This window comes from Vicugna pacos, chromosome 1 (genome assembly GCF_048564905.1).
Source record: "Vicugna pacos chromosome 1, VicPac4, whole genome shotgun sequence".
Classification (NCBI taxonomy): Eukaryota; Metazoa; Chordata; class Mammalia; order Artiodactyla; family Camelidae; genus Vicugna; species Vicugna pacos.
Genome location: NC_132987.1, coordinates 19,485,599 through 19,505,356, shown reverse-complemented (window position 1 = coordinate 19,505,356; position 19,758 = coordinate 19,485,599). Strand labels below are relative to the sequence as shown.

General features: G+C 46.8%; 1 protein-coding gene across 4 annotated transcripts in view; it reads right to left on the bottom strand.

Annotated features, from left to right (window-relative positions):
- Positions 1-19,758, bottom strand: part of CLSTN2 (calsyntenin 2) — a 593,109-nt gene that overhangs the window by 112,309 nt on the left and 461,042 nt on the right. For all 4 annotated transcript variants that reach the window (XR_012071294.1, XM_031677155.2, XM_072958352.1 and 1 more), the window contains exon 5: positions 16,921-17,070. Coding sequence is in view for 3 of the 4 variants with exons in the window: in XM_031677155.2 (XP_031533015.2) it covers positions 16,921-17,070 (150 nt within the window). In the remaining variant the exon portion in view is untranslated. The remainder of the gene's footprint in view (positions 1-16,920; positions 17,071-19,758) is intronic.

Here is a 19,758-nt window from a genome sequence, read left to right as displayed (position 1 = left end):
GGAGCCTGGAAGAAGGGAGGTGATTCAGCCCATGCGAGGCTGTCGCCAGCCAAGCCTCCCAGGAGGTGGGTGGGCCCAGCTCCTCTCCAGTGGAGTTCTGCTTGTGTGCCACTGGCTTCCATCACCCAGGGATGCAGTCTTGGGCCGGAGACACACCACCACTGGGAGACGCAGAGGGACTCCTGGCCTCTGGCAAATGCCTCGTTACTGACACAAGGCTAAACAAACAACCTACTTGTCTCAAACTGTGGCTGAAAATGGTCACATTTAACTCAAAATACTAACCTCCACCAACCAGGTTATCAGAAATTCGTCATCCTCAGAGTGGACTGGTTTCTAGAGGCCCCAGACAGGTTTTCCACATTAACCCACCATCTGATAGGGTAGCCCCAGGCCCCACAGTCCACAAAGGCCCCCTGAGCTTCCACTTCACCCAGTGCCCACGTGCCTGTTGCTCCAGTGGGAGGCCTTGCCCTGCCCCGCCTGACCAGGGAAACCAGCCTCCTGGATGAGGGTACCAATTGCGGATGCTCTGAAGGCCCCCAGACCACAGTGGCTGAGGTTGGCTGGGCTCCATGGAAGGGATGGAGAAGGGACCCTCCCTGCTGAGGCCCACCGTGCTCCTCTGGGCCAGGTGACCTCTGGTTACGCCCACTGCCTTACGTACGGAATCTCTCTGGAAAGTTCTGTCTACTTAATTCACTGTCCGCATTGAAAAACTCACGGCATCTGCCATGAAAACAAGCAAGGCAATGTGCACTAGTCCATCTACCTCTGCTGAGTTTTCTCCACTCCCTTCTCTGCAACTCAGACTCTTGTCTCCTGTCAGCCATAAAGCAAGAGATGCTGAGCAGGACACGGGACGCAAACTGCTGGCTGGAAGTTCAGTGCTACTGTGTCTCTGAAGCCTTTCCACAGGGTCAGGTCCCTGTGTTCTCTGCTCTCCCAGCCCCTGGATCCCCGGGTCGCAGCTCTGACTTCCCTGGATTGGAATCACTTATTCAGGATCCGGTCACCTGTTTGCCCTCACCGAGCTGCTCCACCTTATGGTCTCCCGGGGCTCACCGCCCACCTGACACAGAGTAGGCCCTGGTGCGGGGGGAGTTCCTTGAGTTGAATGGAAGCTTTGAGAGCCTCTCTTCTGTGCTGGTACCACGGCTGTCTCTCTGCGTGGTTCGAGTGGGGTCAGTGCTCCAGGCCCCCGGTCCTGGCATTTCCAGGGACATGATAGCCCCATAGTGCAAATGCAGGGCCAACTCCAGCCTGTCGCTCCATCCACCAAGAGCCATGTGATGTGGATGTGGGGAGGAGGGGCACTATTCTGCCCACTTTAGTGATGAAGATGAGCGTGGCAAAGGGAGGTGGGTGGCTCACAGTGTCACATTCGTCACGAGAAAGCAAGTGTCTGGCTGACGTGCAGATGACGACACTGGTGTCTCGGCTGACTCCACTCAGGAATGCAGAGAGCGAGGAGGTAACCAACATTTAATGGACTCTTGGCTGGGCCGCTTATCTGTGTTATCAGTCTGCATGGCATCCATCTGAGGAAGGGAGCGGTAGGAGGACCATTTCACAGATGGGGCAACTGAGGCTGTGACCTGCCTAAAGTCACACGGGCAGCAAATGGCACTGAAAAGCTGGCCTGACTCCTAAATCCAATTTAGAGGCTTCTGTTCTCCTTCATTTCCCTCATTGGTCCCATGGAATTGTTCCTGTACGCCAGGCACAGTTCTGCTCAGGACAACCATCTGAGACAGGTACTGCAAAAAGCCTCATTTCGCAGATGCCACATCTGAGGGCCCAGAGAGGTAAGTGGCCTGCCCCATGTTCCTGAGCCAAGGCGTGGCTGGAACCCGGATTCGAACCTTGATCTTTCTGGCTTTGGAACCAGCTCTCTGAAGCCCCATTCTCCACTGACTCCCCACAGGGAGAAATTCTAGCCTCCTGCAAATATAAACTTAAAAGAACTGTCTGTGGAAGAGGGGGTAGGCTGATGCCCTGTGGCTCTGGGGCAGACCCAGGTCCATGGAAAGACGGAGGCGAGCCTGGGGTTCTGACTCTAGAGAAGTGATACCAGCTGCGGTTCTGCGTTTCAGCACCTGTGCCTCCTTGGGCAAGCGTGTCCCCTTCTCAGAGTCCAAAGGGCCATCTCAGAAGGCGGAGAGACGGCCCTGCCACTCTGAACAAAGGCAGGCACGAGCAGTGAATTTGGGTACCACCCCTGCCATGATCCCACAAGCTACCATCCTCTCTCATGGTGCCCTTTTGTTCAGTGACATGTTTTCTTTATAACAAGAGGGAAGCGTTCTAACTGCAGGGTTTTCCCCCAAACAGCTGTCCTCTAATGATCTCACCAGGAGGCCAGTGTCCTCCTTGGCCCTGAGACCCACTGCAATAAATGAAACAGGAGCCCCATGTCTGCAGGCAGGCAGGCAGGACTGGGGTGGCCGGCTGGTCCTGGCTGTTACCAGCTGTGTGACAAGTGTCTTAACCTCCGTGTCCTTATTTGCAAAATGGGAAAATGACAGCTTTCAGGGTGTGGTGATGAGTAAGTGAGTACACGAGCACCTCAGACAGGGCTTGGCACACAGGAGATGCTCGGGCAGCACTGACGGTTACTGTGGCTGAGTGCTGTTTGGGATGAGCTTGGTCCTCCCACGCCCCTCCCCTGTAGGGGCTGAGGTTATGGACCCAGAAATCTCAGGGCCCATTTCCCCCTAGGCTCACATGGAGCCACAGGGGAGCCACAGGGCTTCATTGTGGGCGCGTCTACCCTGCAGGTCTTTAAGTGCATTAAGAGCCATCGAGTAGGTAGATCAGCATTCTGCTCAGAGCCATTGGCTGCACCTTAATGATTGACTGGGTCAGCGATGTCACAACAGGCTGTTTTTCATAGGGCAGAGCCCCACGAGCCTTGCCGGAAGCGCGGATGCTCGCCTGGCAGGCGGGGCTGGCCCGAGAGCAGCTGCCCTGGGTCATGGCCACCGGTGTTAGTGGAATTCAATTACTGGGGTTGGGTATGTGTGCGGGGGAAGCTCCACTGCGATTTTTAATACTGGAACAAAGAGAATTAAAAAGAGCTGCTGTTCATCGGGCCATGCCCTGTGTGGATCTGAGAGCGGCGAGGCACCCGCAGTCTTTCATTTCCTCCTCACAAGAAGGAGCTGTTGTCTCCTTTACACGTAGGGGAGCTGGGCCAGGCAGGAGCCACTTTCCCGAGGCTGCAGACTGGGTCGGAGCCGAGTTGGGACCTGGCCTGCGTTCTCAGCCCCCAAGACTCTGCTCTTCCCTCTCCAGCCCACTGTTTCTCCTTGGTCCCAGTCTTAGGCTTCAAAATCAAGGACGTGATGCTCAAGCCACACAGCCTTTCCCAATTCCATGGATCTCAGGGTGTGTGTATGTGTGTGTGTGTGTTCCTTTGTATGGCAGTGCCTATTTTACCAATGTTGATCATAACACTATTTGCACAACAATTTAAATTTTGCAAAGCACTTCCATACAGAGAGAGCCTCCTATGGTCTTCTTAGCAATCCTACAAAACAATTAGGCCAAAGATCGTAATTCTTACTTAACCATTGAGGAAACCCAAGATCAGCCAAGGAAGTGGTTTCAGCAAAGCCTGTGGCCATATCATGGCGAAGCTAAGTGCTGATTCGAGCCCTTCTCAGCCCCACCCAGCTCCATCTTCACTGGTTTGTACCTGACTCCTGCACCTCTGAGCCCCAGCCACCTTCCCCAGTGTTGGATTCAGAGCCCTACCTGGGAAAGTTGTGGGGAGGAATCAGAGGAAGGATGAAGGAGGAGAGGAAGGTGGAGAATGGGGACACTGGGAGGAGAGAATTCTGATAAAGAGGAGAGTCAAGAGGACAGGAGAATGAGGGAAGGGCCCAGGGGACAAAGGACCTGAGCCTCTGGGAGGAACCTCAAATAAAGCCAGGTTCCGTCCTATTGATGTAAGGACAGATGCTGGGTGATTTCATGCTCATTTTTCTCTTGCAGGAGAAGGTGGTCTTCCTGCTCTGGTGTGAGCAGCCTGGCATCTTTGGGTCTGAAGCAGAGCACCCAGGTCCCAGGCTCACACTGGGTTTTTCCTGTCTGTGAGATCACCAGAAGCAACTTTAGGTTCAGACACATAGTGTCCGAGAGATGGACAGTCTGCAAGGGCTGATTTTCAAATGAGTGGTAATCTCAAGGGGACAGTGCACTAGACCAGGGTCAATCAAGATCTGGGCAACAGATGGAGGAGACAGAGAAAGAATACTGGGCATCTTTTAGGCGCTACCTATATGTTGCTTCATTGAACTCCAGTTACCCTTTCAAGGTAAGTCTCATCACCATTTTGTAGGTAAGGTGCTAGAGAGGTTAAATATGTTTCCTAAGAGCATACAGGTTGTGTCGCTTCTGAAGAGCTTTCTGAGATGCCTTTTTATAAAACTGGTTATGTGTCCCTTTGGAAATTACCCAACCTCCTTGTTCTATCCTCCTTCCTCATGACACCGCAGTGCCCTCTGGGATAGACCGATATGAATTTGAATTCCATATCTGCCATTAACCAGCTGTGAGGTTCTGGGCAAGTCACTCAGTCTCTCTTGGTCTCAGTTTTCCTCACCTGTAAAATGGGCTAGAATTGCTTCTCTCACAGGGTCATTCCTGCCCCTGAGTGGTGAACCTTGCTTTGGACTTTCATACTCTTTTGCCTCTGCACAAATGTGTCCATTTGATGTTCCACTTTTTTTCTAGGTTGTCCTAGGTACTCTGATAAACTACTCCCCACTAAGCTGTCCATGGACAATAACAGCTTCATGCAAGTGTCAGCAAATATTTTCTGGAAAGGGCCAGACAATAAATATTTAGGCGTTGAGGGCCATCTGGTTTCCAAGAAACAACTCAGCTCTGTTGTTATAGTGTGGAACCTGCCATGATATAATATATAAATGAATGAGTGTATTGTGTGCCAAAAAAGCCTTTTATTTATGGGCACTAAAATGTGAATCTCATGTAATTTTCATGTACCACAAAATATAACTCATCTTTTGATTTTTTCCAACCATTTAAGGTGTACAAACCACTTTGTAGCTCACATTTTCACAAAAACAGGTCAACTAGATTTGGCTTATGGGCCACACTTTGCTGACCCTTGGCTTAACAGTGACTCCTCCAAGAGGCATTTGCAATTTAAGTGGGGATTTTCCTGTTACAGAAGAAAATCACAGGCCCAAAATGGTGTCACTTGTGCTAAAGCCCATGATACTAAACCTACATTTAATACCTGACCTGATTGCAGTTTCAACCTTCCCCAGAAATGTAATCTTAATCAACCAGTCTGGACTTTTCTAGTCAGCACCAAGGAGGTCATCTGCCATGCGGGCCCTCTCCATCCCCTCAAGGGAAGAGAGGGCATCTGCATGACAGACCCTCACCCTTCCCTCAACCGGCGACCTGGCCTGGAACCAATCTTTCTATTCTTTTGCTAATAACTTCCTTGCCCCACCCTCCTATAAAAATCCTCAATTTTGTACAGCCCCTCAGAGCACCTGTCTATTTGGTAGATGGAAGGCTGCCTGAATCATGAATTATTGAATAAAGTCAATTAGATCTTCACATTTACTCAGCTGAATCGTTTTCTAACAGATTTGGTGGCAGCGGTGGGATTGAAGCAAACCTCCAATGGCATTTGAGGACAACAGGAAACACAGGCATGATGCCCCATGAGCACTTCTGAGTTCACTGCTGTTCTCACTGGTTCCAAGGGCCATTGGTAAGTTCCTCCCAGTGGGAGCACCATCCTCTTTGCTTTCAAGCTCCCTATATAATTGGCTTTCCTTTACAGGGCAGGTCAGCTTGAACTGGTAAATGATTCTGCCCAGAGCCAATTGAGCTGACAGATGATCCTGCCCAGAGCCAACCCCTTAGACGTTCAGACTGCAATTTCCAGATTTTTTAATAGAAAACCCCAGCCCTTGATTCTGTTCCCAGATTCGACATTGGGAACTGATGAAGGCTTAGTGTGCCATTCCCCATTTGTTTGGAATCCTCCCCCAGATTCCACGTTGGGAACTGTTGGTGGCAGCTGCTGCTCTCCATTTTGTTTGGAATCAGTCCTCAGTCCTCATTCCGTGGGGTTTGCTGGTTCAATCCTTTCCCCAGTCCAAGGCTCCGTGGGAATTGGTGCTGGTGCATGCTAGGATGAAGTAACGTCTCTCGGTTACTGCCGATATGTTAAGGTGCACGTGTTTGTCTTGTTTTGTGTAGATAAAGGCCAATTATTGCTAATGAGATCCTCTATATCCAAAACTTGAGTGCAGCACCTTCCAGCACACCTCCTTATTTTATGTCTCAGAAACTGTGATTCCAGAAGCTGTCAGCATTTACAAAAATGGCAAGATCTTGCTAAGCTTGTTTTGTGTCCTGAGAGCTTGGCTTGGCAGCCATCAGATTGGGAGTCCCACAATATGGGCAAATAAAAATGTGAGTTATACTCCATTTGTGGCTAGACATGGCTGGATAGAACTATGGGTTAAACTCCATTTGCAGCCAGGGACCTACCAAACTGCTGTCAGCCTTCAGAAGAGTTACAATGGCCATTATGAGGAATAGTCCAAATAGATAAGATCATTTAAAGAGTGTACTTAAAAGCAAGGGCTCCCAAATCATACAAACAGGATGGGATACCTATTTTAATTAGTATGCAAAAGTCTTCAAAAGTGTTCCAAATTCCAAGACAGCTTCATTGAAAGATTTATTGCAAAAGCCTAATGAAAAAAAATTAAAGACATAAAAGTCACCTAAAACAAAAACTACAACCCAACTTTTGGGGGAATTGGAAACAACTGTCTTTGTCTTGCAAAGCTCTGTAGGGCCAAAGGTACGACTCTAGAAGTTCAAAGTTCACCTGCCTCCTTCCCCTCCACTCCCAATTCTCACCTATTTCTCCTAAACCTAGCCTATTTCTCTCAAAATACTTTAAAAAAAAATCAGGATATTGGAAACAGAATTGTCCTGCACTTAATCTGTGCCTTTGTGATGTAAATTTCCTACCTCATCTTCCTTAGGACCAAAGAGCCATTCTTTGAAATGCAAACATAATAGAGGAGCTTCTCACCAGGAAAAAAAAAAGAGAGAGAGAGAGCGAGCCTGTGAAGAGGTATTTGGAAATTGGGCTAAGGAGAAATCTTACAAATCTTTTCCACTAACATAAGTTCTCTGCAGCTACATGTTCGTGTGTGTCGATATTTGTATGTTGTAGATGTATTATGTTTCTCCACCTTCAGATGGTATTGTCAAAGTTAATTTGTGAAAAAGCTCTATTGAGTTGCTTTACAGGTCAGCACTTGTATGGACTGGGCATTCTAAAGTTCTCACAAATATAACAGAATCTAACTCAAATACTTTTCAAGTTCATGTGATTTAGGATAATCTTCAGTAAATAAAAGCTAGTTTAAGTTTGTTGGTTACATTAAAACAGACATGTTTTTAAGGTCATCGCCACTGAATGTAATACAGGTAAACAACTTTTATTCTACCAGGGTTTCCTAGTCAAATTCATGTTTCTCTGTTGCAAAATTTGTCAGCAAGAAATAAAATAACTTAGAATGATGGCTGATTTTGTCTAATGTCTCACGCAGTTTGCACAGGTAATTCAGGCATAACTGATGGCAGCAGGTAATTTAGATAGATGTAAATGGGATAAGAATTTATGTATCAACTTTTCAGCAGCAATTATATCTTACAGTATATGTACTTGAAAATAGCCTCCAAAGCTTTTTGGTAACTTGAACCTTTTGCGTTTTCTTAAGTTAAAAGATAGAAATGTATTCAATATCTAGCTCATTTATAAATTAGGAAGTTGTGAAACATTCATTATGGAGCATAGGTTTATCTACTTTTGGCTTCCTCTTGCAGGGAAGCTCAAGATAAATTTGGCTCTATTATTAAACATGTTTTGTGTCACATTGAAAGATTATACTTTGAAGAAACACACATTTCTAGAGCTTATGAAAGGTATTCACAAATTTGTCAATCTAAAAAAATGCTAGTTTGACATGTGGTTCACATTTGCTTACATCTTAGTTTTCACTAGAAATTAAGATTTTTAAAGGTTAAGGATTCTAATGAACATGTGTAATTAAAGCTATTAGTAATAATAGGGGACACAACTTTGCATGCAAGGGAAGTAGGATGTGTTTCTTGTTTAAGAAAAGAGATGAGGGATGGAAATGCATTCTAGTTAAGGGAAATGAGAGTAATTTTATCTAAACTAGAACTTCTGGTGGTGAAGGACAAATGAAATGTATACAAAAAGTTGAAGAGAGAGAAAAAGAGGAAATTTTACCTTGTGTAATCAAGCTGGCTAAAACTGAATTGATATGATAAGAGTGTTAAAAATACACTTTAATATCAGTAATATACTTATGTAAAACTAAAACTTGGGTTTCCTTCATCTGCTAAAATGACAAAGGAGATTCTCTTCCCACATGTGCCAAAAATCTGACTGACCCCTGGATTGAGCAAGTAAATGCAGCGGAAAAAAATCCACCCGTGATTAGAAATAAATACAAATGAGATATAATCAGAAATCTCTCCTTTACTCAATGGAGACATTGAAGATTCTTTTACAAAAGCACCAGTTACCCAGCAAGGATTCTTAGACTCTCTGGTCAAGGCCGTTCTTGATGATGAAATAGTCCTCAATTATCGTTTAGCCAAGCAAGGTGGCCAACACCACCTGCTCTACCTAGATTGAAACTCAGCTACCAAACAAGCCATTTAGCTTTAAAGGGTATCTCCTTCAGTGGGCTCTTCGATTGCTTTGGGTCTTGGGGACCACAGCTCTGAAGCACACTCTGAACATTTAGAAGTTTCCTGCTTATTATAATTGTAACAGTAACCCTGATGCATCATATTCTCTCAAAAGCCTTAAATGTATGTGTGCAGTCACTAACCACCAAGCAAATGATCTCCCTAAGACTAGAATATCAGGGAAAAAAAAAACGAAGAGAATGATAGACAAGGATTATGAGCCTAGAACCACTCTGTGAATGTCACAGGGATTAAGCAAAAACATGGTGACTTGTGGCTACCACACCAACCCTCAACAAAGCTTCCAGAACTGTGGACAAGCAGTAGGCGAGAGTGGTGTTAATGCCTCAAGGTTTGATCACTTCTGTCAGTTTGGTAGAAAGTTTGACCAAAAGAGGGGACTTGTTAAGGAGAAAACCACAGGCCCAAAAGGGCACTACTTGTGCTAAAGTCCAGGATAGCAGACCTGGACTTAACACCTGACCTAAAGGGGGCTTTGGCCTTCCCCAGGGGTGTAATCCTTCATTAATTAATATGGAAGTGAGACAGGAAGGGGGCAGGGCACAGCCATTCAAGGAATAACACAGCAATTAACACCAGAATGGTGAAAGGTTCAACCCCCAGCAGGCCTTGAGGCTCAAGATGGTGGGAGATTTGACTTCCAGCAGGCCTTGAGCTTCACCATATGCCCATCGTAATATATCAACAAGGTGAATAACATGCCCACAGGCACCATGGCAGTCCCAAGGCTAGCCACAAAAGGTCAAAGGGTGGGAAATGGCCAACTTCCTGAGGATCCCAGCCCCTTCCCCAGGCTAGTTAGACTGGTCCTTCCACTTATTAGCATATGAAGCCACTGATCCCATAAAAACTGGCAACATGACACCTCGTGGCCGCCCTCTCTCCCTTTGGAGACGGCCCACACTGTCTATGGAGTGTGTACCTACTTCTGCTCTAATCTGGGCACCCAACCCCCACACCTCGTGGCTTTTCTCTTGCCTTTCGACGTATCTCTCTAAATAAATCTACCTTTACTCAGCGGTGGCTCGCTCTTGAATGCTTTCCTGTGTGACACCAAGGACCCACGCTTGGTGGGGCACATCCCAGGGGCTCAACTGAAGCCTGGGACACGGCCCTCCTCACGCCCCATGTCTGTTTTCCTGCATCAGAACTATAGTTGATTTACAGTATTATCTTAGTTTCAAGTGTACAACACAGTCGGGGATGTGATCTTAATCAGCCAGTCTGGAATTTTCTGGTCGGCCCCAATGAGGTCTCCTGTCACATGGGCTCTCTCAATGCCCCTCAAAGGAAGAAGAGGTCACTTGCATGGTAGACCCCCACCCTTCCCCACAAAGGTGACCTCGCCTGGAACATCCTTTCTTTTCTTTTGCTAATAACTTCCTTGCCCCCACCCTTCTTCTATAAACACCCTCCATTTTGTACAACTTCTTGGAATTCCAGGTGGAATGCTGCCCCATTCATGAATTACTGAATAAAGCCTATTAGATCTTCAAACTTACTACACTGAATTTTGGTTTTTTTTTTAAACAATCCTTTAGAACAAGAAGTTGGTACCCTAATGATGGAATCTTGCACACAGTGGCAGGACAGGAAAGGAGGAAACTGAGGGCAAGGAGCCTCCACATATCAGCCTGTGATAGGGTGACATTGCCATAAATCCTGTGATGGACACAGCTCCACCTTCTGAGCCCTGCCTGTTTCTGTTTCTCTAAGTAAATTTGGTACCTTTGTGGGCTTATCACTCTATGACTCAAAGTCAATGCCTCTCAAGTAGTAAAACCTAAGTCAGCTCTTCGGTGTACTCGATCAATAATTGATCTGACCTTTGGAAGGAGCAGAATGAAGCCGGCCGACCCCTGGGGCCTGGGCTTTTTTCTCCCTGGCAGGGTGGCAGGCAAGTGGACAGATGCAGAGGGGATGGGACATGGATACTTGACAAGGCTTAGCAGGGGTCTCTTCTGCCCCTCACCTCCCTGACTGCCAACTTTGTCCCTTGCGGGGCGGGGCTGGGGGAGGGTCTCATGGGACTGGCCTGAAAAATCTAACCTCCTTTGCTGCCTAGTACTTTGAACTGGTTTTGGAATAAATACATGACTTCAGATACTTTTCCAGAAATGCTCCACTTAGTACCCTCAGGAATATTCACCTTTTTCAGCTTATCTCCCTGCCCCAATTTCTGCATCCTGGTCACCATCTATCTGGTTTGCCAAGCAGCCCTTCTTGTCCGAGATCCACCTCACCATGCCAGGGCATGAAAGCCTTGGGGCTCCCCACTGCCCTTGGGGTACCACAGGAGGACTCCCTCCTGGTCTGGTCCCCATTGGCCTGTCCAGTCTTCTCCCCCATGCCCTGGCCACATCATGCTCTCTCCCACCTTCCTGACAGCTGCTCCCTAGTCTGGAATACTCTTCTCGGAGCCAGAACAATTATCCTTCAAGATTCAGCCCAGTACTTCGCCCATAAGGCCCCTGAGAGGTTAAGTGTCTCTCCTTTGTGTCCACAGGGCTCCCTCCACCAGCACTAGCATCCTCCACATTGCCATCATCTCCTGCTATACTATGAGTCCTGGTAGGTCATTTTTCCTCTGTATCCCCAGCCTTCAGCACACAGGGGGCCTTCAGTAAAGGGTGAATGCATTCACTCCAGAGTATGTCCCACCGTGTAATGTGTATGTCAACTTCAGTTATCTCACAATGCAAAAAACTAAGGGAAAATTAATCTCACCCAGCAGCTTTCAGGCTGCTTTTCAATATGAAAATCTTGGATACACCCTAGGTGTATAGTGATATTTTCCGTGTGACCTTCTTATTCCAAGGGAAAGCCGTGGGCCAGGAACTTCCAGACCCACCCCAGACTTACTAAGTTAGAATCTGGGTTTTCCAAAGCCTGCCAGGTGCTCAGGTGCACATTCAGATTTGAGAAGCACTCCACTAAAAGACACCCACTTCCTTCCTAATGAAGGTCTGATTTGTGGCATGGTGGAAACACCAAGGCAATTTGACACACCTGGAGAATTATTCAAGCCTGAAAGAGCAGAGCTGGAATGGTTCATTATGTGGCTGCATCTCTGTTTCTTTCCAGAGTAAATAGGACACCTTGCTGTGAAGGTAAAAGGAGCAGGAATTGGGCCCGAGGGGGAAACTCGAGGAGCTGGCAGCGTGGGGTGCACTGATGCTGGGCGGGCTGTAATTGACCACACTGGGATCACGCTCAGGGATGAGGTGGGCACTCGGAGATGGGATTCTGCTGGGGGCTGGAGTCTGGAAAGCGGATTTGGTATGGAAACTTCAGATCCAGAATGGCAGGCTGTCTGGTCAGCAACATGTCTGGGAAAGACACAGGAAGGGCCAGCAGGAGAGTCTGCAGCAGTTCTGTCTGGAGGGGAACAGTTTCGCTTAAAGGGAGAGTGACAGACTGAACTTTGGGATCTCAGCTGGCAGGAGCAGGTGAGAAATACTGAGAAATACCAAATCTGACTTGCAACAATGAAAGGGAAAATGTACTACGTAAGTGTGGTGCAGACAATGTTTTCAGCTTGACACATAGAAAGAGCTGGGCCAAGGGATTATAAAGACCAATAAAGGAAGGGATAAAGAAAAAAAATAAAAATTTTTTGAAAAGGAAGAGATAAAGAGGGATATGTTTCTCAATATGACATATAACATAACATAAAAACTACACAAACAAAAACCTCAAACCAGCAACTGAGCTGCAAACGCTGCTCTAGAACGCGGTGAGTGGCCCCTGTAAGGACGGGTCCACAGTGCCATCTCTGACTGCGTCCGTCACTGTTACTGCCCTGTGCCCCTGAGAGCCTCTGAGGCCGCTGCATCCTCTGTGGTGCTCTGACCCATGGATGGACACAGATTCTTCCCAAAGTCCTCAGAGCACACGCTGCCCAGGCATGGCCATGTATAACCCCTTGGCAGGAGGGAAACAGACACTAAGAACACAGCAAATCCAGATGCCCAGCATGAAAGGCACAAGCTCTTCTTTAGCACGTGACCTGCCGCAGGTGCACCTTTATCCTGGTTCCTGACAGAGTCTTCCATTTCCAAGAATAAGAGCCATGACAAGGATACCACGAGTGCTCAGAGCTCAGGACAAAATAGAGTTAGTCCTCCCTTCCACTCACACGGGTCTAGTGGGTGTTTTGAGGACCATCTTCTTCTCTGAGCAGCTGAGAACGGGAGTGACTTTCCCTTAGGTAAATCTCCTCCTACCCCTGCGGAGTATTCACCTGACCGCCTATTAGGAATCACAATCTCAGAATGCGCTGGAGAAGGCAAAACTCATGTAAGAGCAGGATGCATGTGCCTGGTACCCTGGGGTCATTTTCCAGATGCAAAACCTTCCTCCCCTTGCTGCCAGCTGAGCCTCTGATAAACCCGGCTCTGCCACTGGTGAGTGATGGTGGTAGGCAAGTTTATGCTTAGGTGAAGGACAGAAAGTTCAGTGAATGCCAAGGGCTGTGAGAAGTATGGTTCTGCCCAGGGGTGGGGAGTTGGGGGAGCGTATCATTTCTAGGAAGACAAGATTCAGCCACAGAGAAAAAGACAGAGAATGAAATAGCATAGCCTGAGTAGATGATGCCTTGGCCAAGGTCTGAAAGGCAGGTGGCAGCAGAGCCAGGGTGTGGATGTCCTTTGTGTGCAGCTCAGCATGGCCAGCATCACCTTGGGGGAAGCTGCAGTCCTGCACTCCTGGAAGGGGCTATTGTGATGGAAAATAGGACCAATGCCCGGGGCATCACTGGAGTCTGGAAACAGTCCCTGGTCGGACCCTGGGAAGGAAGGGAGGGCTCTAGCTGTGAGCAGGGTCCTTTGCTCCTCCAGGACAGCTCCCTGGGAAGAGGTTGGCTGCAGCAAGGGCTGGAGACAGTGCTGATGGGGAGGGAGCACTCCAGTGGGGACAGGAAGCTCCTGAGCATGATGGATTGCTTTCAGTCTGCTGCAATCCCCTCCTGCCTGGAGGGAAATGACTTAGAACAGGTACAAGATTTTGAACTGCCAAACTGCGTTTACTTGCTGACTCCTGTTGCTTGTGAGAAGCCAGCTAGGGGAGAAGCCTCTGTTCTCTGTTCTGCCTGGCATGTGCCTGTAGACTCCTATTCACAGCTGGGTCTGAGGGTTTTGGGGATCACTGCAGCTCAGAAATCTTCACTGCCAATCCTCCCCTCCCCCCAACCCCTCTAAGCTTGCTCCCTGTTTCTCCCCAGTCCCCACTCCCTCTGCAAGCCACATCGGCTTCCTGAGATTGTTCACCATGTCCTGAATGGCCTCCCCTCTCCCTGCTTCTCTCCCATTCTTCACCCCACATCTGCTTCAAGAAGAGCCAACCCTGTCCCTTAGGAACCTGATAGCCTCTCCCAGAAGGGACAGCCTGCTTTATCTGCAGTTAGCAAAAACAAAAAACAAAAAATGAAACTCAATAAAACGTGGCTCACTCCAGTTTGCTCTACAAAGCTGGGAAAGGGGGCTGGACAGGAGACACATCTGGGACCAGTGGTTATGCTCTTCCATGGAGAAAGGTGCCCGCCCAGCTCCGAGGCTGCAGCCCTGGCCGGAGTAGAAGATAGAACAGGACCTGAGACGGATTGGTCAGAGGTGGGGGTTGCCCAAGTGGAGGAGTAAAGTGAACCAGTATGGTGCAAGGAGGGGAAATTCCTCTCTAGGTCTGGGAGCTGGGACAGGAATGCCAGGAAGGCACTTTGACCATCACCACACATATCAGAGAACCCAGGGGACCTGGTTGTGATCTGAAAGCCTGCTGGGACAATGGCTGGGGAGAGAGACCTGGCTGTCTACAGGAAGTGAGCTGGAAGGAGGAGGGATGTAACACACAATCCAGTGTCAGCTTCTGCCACCCAAGGCTGGCCGACTTAGGCAGGGAGCCACCCTACAGTAGTTGGTCCTGATGTTACACGTGCTTTGACTGACACCTTGAACTGATGCAGGGAGTTGCTGCTTCCCTCTTGTCTTTGCTGCACAGAAAGGTACATTTTTCACCATTCGTTTGTCTATTCAACACCTGACCGTCACCTGCACTGGGCCTGGCCCTGGGCTGGGCGCTGGAGACGCACCAACAAATGGACAGCATCCTTGCCTTTAGAAGCTCACTAGCTAGAGCTGAAAATAGCACCAGACCCCGAGTTAGGGGCTCCACGCATTCTTCACACACAGAATGAGACATTATTGTCATGTTTTCCTTTGCATATATTTAACACTGAAACACATACAAACTCCGTTAGGAAATTACATTTAAATGCAGGTACAGAAAAGCGGTCTTGAGTCTGAGGTGCCTCATTTATCAAAGACAAAAAAGATTGGGATCACTCTCCAGGTGTGGCTGTGGGTTTGTGAGCGTGTTCCATGCTTAGAAAGTTTTTATATTCTTTCCAGGCTTTCTTTTCAAAAGCTAGGCTTTCACTGGGGCCAGTCGTTACAGGTTAAAAGAAAACAAGGTGAGTTCTTTACTCCCACAGCTTTTCATTCACCCATCTGCTCATCCACCCATCCATTCATTCAATGGCTATTTCTTAAGTACCGACTACTGGGGCTGGACACGTGTTAAGCCTGAGAAATTCAATGGTGAACAAGAGACAGAATCCTACCTTCAGGGGCCTTAAGGTCTGGTGAATTACACTCACCAGACTTCAGGCTCCCCACGGTTGGGAGCACACAGTTCCCCACTCTGGCTTGTTCCTTTTCCTCTGTCTCTTGCTTGATCCTAAATAGACTGATATGTCTTGTACATCTGACCTGTGTCTCCTCTTCTGAGCATTTCATCTAGTCTACTTTGTTCAAAGGCATATGACTCTGGGTCACCCCAGAGGTGCATTTAATTACCCCCTCCCATCTTTCCAGTTGAAAGATTAAGGAAGATAAAATTGTGCAGGGGACGGCCTGAGGGCAGTGACCCAGGTGGGACCTCAGGTGTCCTCGTTTTGCACCACAAGGTCCTGCCAGTCTGGCCCTGATGAACCGCGTTAGGAATGAATGCCTGACTAAAAGCTAACCATCGTAGTCTGACCAGTGACCTGTGCAGCATCAGTCTTCCCGACATGACCATGAATGACCAACACGGCTGATCACGCCCTCTCCAGGGGAGTTTAAGAATGAAAGATGCAGGGAGATAAAGAGAGAGAGAGAAAGAGGTAGAATGTAACAAGGACCCTAAAACTTCAACAGGGGCCCTGAAGCTTAAAGACATACTAAGGGAAGGCAAGAGATAGAAACCACAGATGGAGAAGTCCACGGGGCACCGTGAGTTATGAGTAAGCAGAAGCTGGCAGCAACATCAACGTGTGAAGCAGAACCCGGAGCAGCTGAGCAACCAAAACAGTGGCGCAGAGATAACTCCGGCCTCCCTGCTCCGCCACCAGGGCTAGTGATGCCACCACTAAAGCTCCTGCTATTCCATGCACCATCCAGTCCTGTGAGCTGCATCTCTGCAGCTGGCCCTGCCCTTCTCATTTCACTTCAGCTCAGTGCCACTCCTCCATCATCTAAGGGTAGCCAGAACCTTCTGCCTTTGCATCCTAAAAGATCTCAACTAGCAAAAAAACCCCATCTCCATCTAAGGCCATTGCTTCTTAGGGCCAAAATTTTAGAAACCCCCTTATGCAGAGTCTGGATTCTGGATGTCCAGCCTCTGCCTGTATACCCTCTGTGCAAGCCCAAGGACCAAGACAACCTTCCCCAGGTGTTGAGCAATGATCAAAAGCTGAAATGGACCAGCAGGACAGAGTACCTTAAGATAAAGTGAACAAGCATGCTGGCACTTTCTCCTGAGCTCTGTGGGGTAATTACTATTGATTCAAAGATGTCATGAGATTTGAGAAAGGATGCACTGAACGCACTGAGCATGTGTGTCCAATGAATTGCCTTGGACATTCGCAGCTGTAAAATGGGAGTAATATATCAGGGAGGAGCTGTGAGAATAAACAGGCTACTCTATTTCTTGCAGCAGAGTGACTGCGCTTTAAAAACTCCTCCAGTTGTGTGATGCAATGATTTGAGGGCAGGTCCAGCCACTCCCATACACCCAGGCAGCCAAGCTGCCTTCACTCTACAGGACTGACAAGAGCAGGCCTACCTTGCCAGCCGGGCTTGCAAACTGGCTTCACATCCACCTGCACCAGGGTGTCCTGAGCTGCGGGCTTCTGTCCACAGTCGTAGGCGGTCACCAGGATCTCATACTGGTGTTGCTTGTCATAGCTCAGTTTCTCCGTGTTCCTGATGTTGCCTGAGGACATGGGGACATTGAAAATCATTTCAGATCAAGTAAACCACATTGCAGTGCTTCAGAATCCCTTCTGCATGCCTCCAACCTTCACCAGAACAAAATGTCCCCTTCCTCTATCTCTTTGTGAAAACAAGGGCAAGTAGGGGTACGGCTTCCCAGGAACCGCTGGCTGGAGTCATGCCAGCTGTGGAATGGAACAGCCAGGGGATTCTGAACACACATCTGGAATCCAACTGGTTGTGCTTCTAAGGACAGAGTTGTCAGAGAACAACCCTAAAGTGCGTCCACATGGCTGAGTCCCAGTTGTAGGGTGCCCAGCGCTCATTCACACGAAATCTCTGGGAAAAAGATGGAATTCAGAAATGTCCTGACACTTCTTTTTAAAAAAACATCTGGGCTCATCGCCAGGAATGTTCACTGCCTCTTCTCACATTATTTTGCTACCAAACAGGAAGTAAAATCAATAAGAAAATGTGTGACTTCCCTTCTGAAAGCTACACAGAATAACAGATTTCTTGCCCTGGTGGCAAAGACATTTTTCTTCTCCAAGAGAGACCAGACATTGTTTCTGAGCCATTTATGTGATTTTGTTCCTAGGGGTTTGATATTATGATTCTGAAACAAACATCTGGCAATCAATGAGTGAAATTTTAATTGACTATTTTTGCTGAAATATAATTTTGCTGTCAAAAAATGAATCAAGGCCTGACATGTGTTTTATACTTTTTGATTCCCAGAGATAAAAATATTCCTTTTCTATATATAGATATTCTATATTATATACAATATGAGATATTTTACATATATATTTATAGAGATTACATAGGGATATAGAGATTATATATTAAGGGATTTCTATAATGTAACTAGAAAAATAGATACTTAATGGAGGTATATACAGCTGACCCTTAAACAGGACTGGTTTGAAATATGCAGGTTCAATTTTATGCAGAGTTTTCTTTTGATAATGATCATAGTTGTTGTTGGTTGAATCTGGGGATGCAGAGGAACCATGGACATGAGGGCCCCACTATACATTACACATGATTTTAGGAAAGTCTTCCTTTGTAGAGAATGATTTCATTCTTGCTTTTTTTCCCCAATGGTGGAGCTGACAGCAAATTAGAACTCAAATGGTATTATCATCCTTTACCAGAAGTGAAACCAAGAAAATGGAAATTAAAAAAAAAACAACAAGCAAATAAAGACAACAGGGGGTGGCTGACTCAGATTTATCTTAATATTTCATCAAAACTAAAGGAAAACTCCCTAATGACTCCTAAGTGTTTTAAAGGTGGGAAAAGTTGAGCCACTCATCATTCAATATTAGTAGAACAGTACTCAGTACTGGGCCACGAGCAGGTGCTTGGAGCATCTGTGAAGGTGTGGAGGGGGCGAAGGCAGAGATGAGCGGTAGTGAGGGGAGGGTGTACAGAGTTTCCCAAGACATTGTACCAAGAATTAGACTCACTTATTCTGCTGTCTGCTCTGGACTGTTTCTAAAAATGTAACTGTAATCACAGATTTGAAGTCAAGTTTCTTTTAACAAAGCCAATCAAGTTGTGGTATATTTATATAATGGAATACTACTCAGTCATAAAAAAGAATGAAATAATGCCATTTGCAGCAACACGGACAGACCTAGAGATTATCATTCTAAGTGAAGTAAGCCAGAAAGAGAAAGAAAAATACCCTATGAGATCACTCATATGTGGAATCTTAAAAAAAAAGGAAGGAAAAAAAGGACACTATAAACTCACTTACAAAACAGAAACAGACTCACAGACATAGTAAACAATCTTATGGTTACCAGAGAAAGGGGCTGGGAAGGGATAATGGGAGTTTGAGATTTGCAAATGTTAGCCATTATATATAAAAATAAATTTTTAAAAAGTTTCTTCTATATAGCACAGGGAACTATGTTCAATACATTAACCTTTAATGAAAAAGAGTATGAAAACGAATATATGCATGTATACGCAAGACTGGGACATTGTGCTGTACACCAGGAATTGACACATTGTAACTGACTATATTTCAATTAAAAAAAAAAGAATCTCTGAATAAAAATAGGTTTGCTGTCTCTTTGGCCTTGTGGCTGGTGTGCAGAATCCCTTTCCTTTTTCTCCAAATATTTGTTTCCATCTCAGCTTGGTGCCCCACACAGGTCTGGAACAGCTCAGGATGGAGTTGGTAACATTCCCTGTGGGTTCTGTTAACAAACTCGTTTGTGGTTACAGCCATCACAGGGGAAGACTTCTGTCAGGCAGAAGCACTGTCAATAACCATGAGAAGTCCTGTCTCAGCAACATGGAATTGAATTTTGAATAAAAAGTTTTAACTTTCTCTTTCTTTGAAGTTAAATGGCTCTCAAAAGGTATACCTCTTAGAAGAGGGTGGCTCAGAGTTTACAATCTGTGTGACGTTAAGCAGACCAAACACTATTGATTGTGGTAGAAAAACACACGAGCCTGCAATCCTTGGCTCAATTTACTGCAGCTCCACTCCTGTAACAAGTCTTAATGAAATTGTCTGCGAAACTAATTTACTTTCTCCACCACCACCGACTTCATGCATGGGAGAATGGGTTTCAGAGCACAGAATTTCAAGTGTTAGGTAAAATCGAGTGTATAATATTGTCGCCAGCAGTTATATGAGGGGGAGGCTCATGTTTGGATAAATTACCCA